Source organism: Piliocolobus tephrosceles, chromosome 10 (genome assembly GCF_002776525.5).
Source record: "Piliocolobus tephrosceles isolate RC106 chromosome 10, ASM277652v3, whole genome shotgun sequence".
NCBI lineage: Eukaryota > Metazoa > Chordata > Mammalia > Primates > Cercopithecidae > Piliocolobus > Piliocolobus tephrosceles.
In genome coordinates, this window is record NC_045443.1 from 129,812,546 (window position 1) to 129,816,503 (window position 3,958).

The following is a 3,958-nucleotide window of genomic DNA, read 5'->3' on the forward strand; positions in this document are numbered from 1 at the left end:
AGGGAGGGACACTGGAGGGGGGACTGGAGGGAGGACACTGGAGGGGGACTGGAGGGAGGACACTGGAAGGGGGACTGGAGGGGGACACTGGAGGGGGGACACTGGAGGGGGACACTGGAGAGGGTTTTGGGCCTTCAGAAGGAGCTGCTGGTTTTGCAAAGCATCTGCACTGATTCACAGTCCTGCCAGCCACGTCCAAGAGTTGTGTCTGTGCCGTCTCCTTGTCAACACTTGGTATTGTCAGCCTGCACCTTTCAGCCACCCCAGTGGGCACGGAGCACCATCTCACTGCGGGTTGAATTTGCCTCTCCCTGGACCGTGGGGAGCACCTTTCATGAGCTTTCTGGCACAGGCCAGTCTTCTCCTGGGTAGTGTCTGTTCACGTCGCTGCCTGTCCTTTAGCTGAGGGTTGGAACGGGGGGGTTTCAGCAGCTCTCCAGGTGGTGGCTATGAGGAGCAGTGGGCAGCCATGCCCTGAAGACTCGATGGGGCCAGTGAGCCTGCTCCTGCTGCAGCTCAGGGCATCCAGAGCCTGCCAAAAACCATGGGAGGTGCCTCCCATTGGGTTCTCTGAATTTCACTCATTTTTAAAATGTCAAACACAAGGCAATCCTGACACAACACAATCCTTTTCCTGCTGATTGGGGATTATCAAGTGCATTTTGAATGAAGAAAAATAACCTTCAAGCCGTTAGTCCCGGCACCAGTGAGCCCCGAGGGCTGCATCTGCATCTCTGTGATACAGACAAGCTCTGTGTGCCAAGTTTTTACCACAAAGACCGGGGGCCCCAGCACCTGGCCCAACCCTCACCATGGTCTCTGCGAGGGCCCTGCACCAGGCTGTGCTTGCTGGGGGACGTCCCAGCCCCCATCCCCCGCCCCGGTCCCCAGCCCCCATCCCCAGCCCCGTGTCCCGCCCGCCTCGCTCTGCTCCGCTCCTTCCCAGCCCCGTGCCCCGCCCGCCTGGCTCTGTTCCGCTCCTTCCAGGCAGGGCCACCCGGGACCCCTGCCGGGGCAGCTCACCGGATGGGCGCCGACTCATCGCCGCGGTCCAGCCAGTCCTGCGGGGGGATGATGTACATGCACCAGAGGCCCCAGTTGTAGCCGTGGGCAGCGTTGGCGTACTGCTGCACCTCAAACGTGCTGTACTTGATGTTGTCTATGGCTGGCAGCACGATGCGACGCCGGTCCTCTCGGATCCGAGACAGTGCGGGCTCCGCCCTGCAGAGGCACAGCCGTGAGTGGGGGCGGCCCCAGCCCACCGCACTCCCCGAGGAGGGTCCACTCGCCCACAGGGAGGGGAGGCCAGGCCCCACCTGGTCTGCATCCAACCCTGCCACCCCCTGCTGAGCTGGACCCACAGCCTCACTTGGAAGCCCCAGGGCCCCTCTCAGCAGCAGACCCACCCTGACCAAGGCCTCACCCCTGCTGGGGCAGCCCCTTGAATGCTGCTGGCCCCTGGGGGACGCTGGCACTGGCCACGCTGGCCCAGCTGCAGCGTCCCTGAAGGGCTGCCCAGGGGTCCACAAGAAGTCAGCTATGTCCATCACGGGGCTCCCCAGCTCCGTCTTCCTCTCTGCCCGGCCCAGAGTCCCTCTTCTCCTTTCTTGTTCCTGTGGGAGCTGCATTCATTTGCAAGAATTAATTGAGGATCTACTATGTGCCATGCCCTGTTCCCACAAATTGGAATACAATCATGAACTAAGGAATAAAAACAATTTGTGTCGGCCGGGCGCAGTGGCTCATGCCTGTAATCCCAGCACTTTGGGAGGCCGAGGCGGGTGGATCACAAGGTCAGGAGATCGAGACCATCCTGGCTAAGACGGTGAAACCCCGTCTCTGCTAAAAATACAAAAAATTAGCCGGGCGCGTTGGCAGGTGCCTGTAGTCCCAGCTACTCGGGAGGCTGAGACAGGAGAATGGTGTGAACCCGGGAGGCGGAGCTTGCAGTGAGCCGAGATCACGCCACTGCACTCCAGCCTGGGTGATGAGCAAGACTCCGTCTCAAACAAAACAAAACAAAACAAAACAAACAAACAACAACAAAAAAACAATCTGTGTCATGGGGAGCTCACACAGTGTGGGATGGAAAAGCCACCAGGCACCGTTGTGCAGTGTGGAACCTGCGTGAGTGTGCAGTGGCCCCGCTCCAGGACGGGACATAGGATGAGGTATAAGCAGTCATGGATGTGGTAGAAGGGGCTCACAGTTTTAAGTAGGGCTGCCCTGGGTAGTGACTGGAAGGAGGCGTGGAGGGAGTCTTGGCGGGAACAGCAGTTGCACCGAAGCCCTGGCGTGTGCCTGATGGGCCTGCAGGGCTGGCCAGGAGGCCGGACAGAGCGATGGCGCAGTGGGGGGCAAGGAGGGCAGAGAGGAAAGTGAGCAGAAGCGGCCTCCGTGGGCATCAGCTCAGTCTGCGATTCCCCATCCCAGGCAGGGGTCCTGGGAAGCAGGTGAGACACCATGGTCTACCGCAAGGTGGGACGGATGCAGAGGCCCGCCATCCATGCTGGAGTCCCACGGGCTGCAGCCACCTAGCCACCAGCTGACACAGCCCAGAGGCTGCAGTGAGGGGCAGGACGGCCTGAGGGCAGATTTGGGTCAGCTCAGGCAGGGCCGGTGTGGGGAGGGGTGAGGCCCTGACCCTGCCTGTGAGACCACGTGGCTGTCCTCACCCCTTCCCACCCTCTGAGCGTGAGGCCTGGTATTGACCTGCCTCAGCTTTGTGAGGAGGATTAATTAATTACTGTTAGCAAACTGCTTCAGAGGTGAAAAGCTCCCTGGAAATGCCAGGTCTGCTAATAAGGCAGAATCCTTTGTGGAGACCGTTATGGGAGGGTTTGCTATTTGCAGAAGGATAACTGGGTTTTCAGTTGTGAAAATTAAAGTTGCACTGGTTTAAAATTGCATTTTGGCCGGGGGCGGTGGCTCACACCTGTAATCCCAGCACTTTGGGAGGCCGAGGCGGGTGGATCACGAGGTCAGGAGGTCGAAACCATCCTGGCTAACACAGTGAAACCCTGTCTCTACTAAAAAAAAAAAAAAAATTAGCCAGGCGTGGTGGCGGGCGCCTGTAGTCCCAGCTACTCAGGAGGCTGAGGCAGGAGAATGGCGTGAACCCGGGAGGCGGAGCTTGCAGTGAGCCGAGATCGCACCACTGCACTCCAGCCTGGGTGACAGAGCGAGACCCTGTCTCAAAAAAAAAAATTTCATTTTGACGTGACAGACGCAAGGCTCCCCCACATGCCCTCAGGCCTCGGGGAGCTTACGCGGTATCAGAGGGACTGAAAGGCTGCGGGTGTAGTTGTGCAGTGCACAACCTGTGCGACCGTGTGGGGTGACCCTGAGGGGGCAGACAGTAGAACACAATTCATGCAGAACACATCAGAAGCTGATGAACATCGAGGGAAAGGGGGGCACCCGGCGGAGGAGCGAGGAAGGGGCAGGGAGGGCACAGGGCAGAGGAGGCAGCGTCTTATCAGAACAGCGCCGGCTGGGGACTGAGATGCCCCAGGAAAGCTGAGTGTGAGGCGAGAAGCCTGAGAGGTGCCAAGTCCCCGCTCAAACCCACTGATGCTGTTACAGAAACCACAGGTTTTGAGAAGCCCCAAAACGCCAGGTTCCCCGGGGACCCAGCAGGAGGCCCAGGGTCACATGCAGTGGGGTGTCCCAGCCAGCAGTGACAGTCCCCGGCCTCCGTGTAGCCCTGAGATTGATCGTCAGCTGCCGCTTCCCACCAAAGTCCCCTGCGGCAACCACAGCTGGCATTTCCCTGAGTTTAGAGTTTAGAAAAATGAGTCAGGAGAGTTGATATAAAATCTTCAGTTTTGGTTTCTCCAGGAAGTGGGGAAAACGGCCTCCCGGGTCTTCCCTGTGGTTGGGTGGACGGGGCAGGGCCTGGCCCAGGTGCGGGGCACACACCCCTGTGCATTGTGGGGGCAGGACTGGATGAGGTGCA

The 3,958-nt window shown here is 59.4% G+C and overlaps 1 protein-coding gene across 1 annotated transcript in view; it reads right to left on the bottom strand.

Annotated features, from left to right (window-relative positions):
* The window catches only part of GALNT9 (polypeptide N-acetylgalactosaminyltransferase 9), a 129,790-nt gene that overhangs the window by 59,198 nt on the left and 66,634 nt on the right, over positions 1 to 3,958 (bottom strand). The window contains exon 5 of the mRNA XM_026449527.2: positions 1,024 to 1,221. Within this exon, the coding sequence (XP_026305312.1) occupies positions 1,024 to 1,221 (198 nt within the window). The remainder of the gene's footprint in view (positions 1 to 1,023; positions 1,222 to 3,958) is intronic.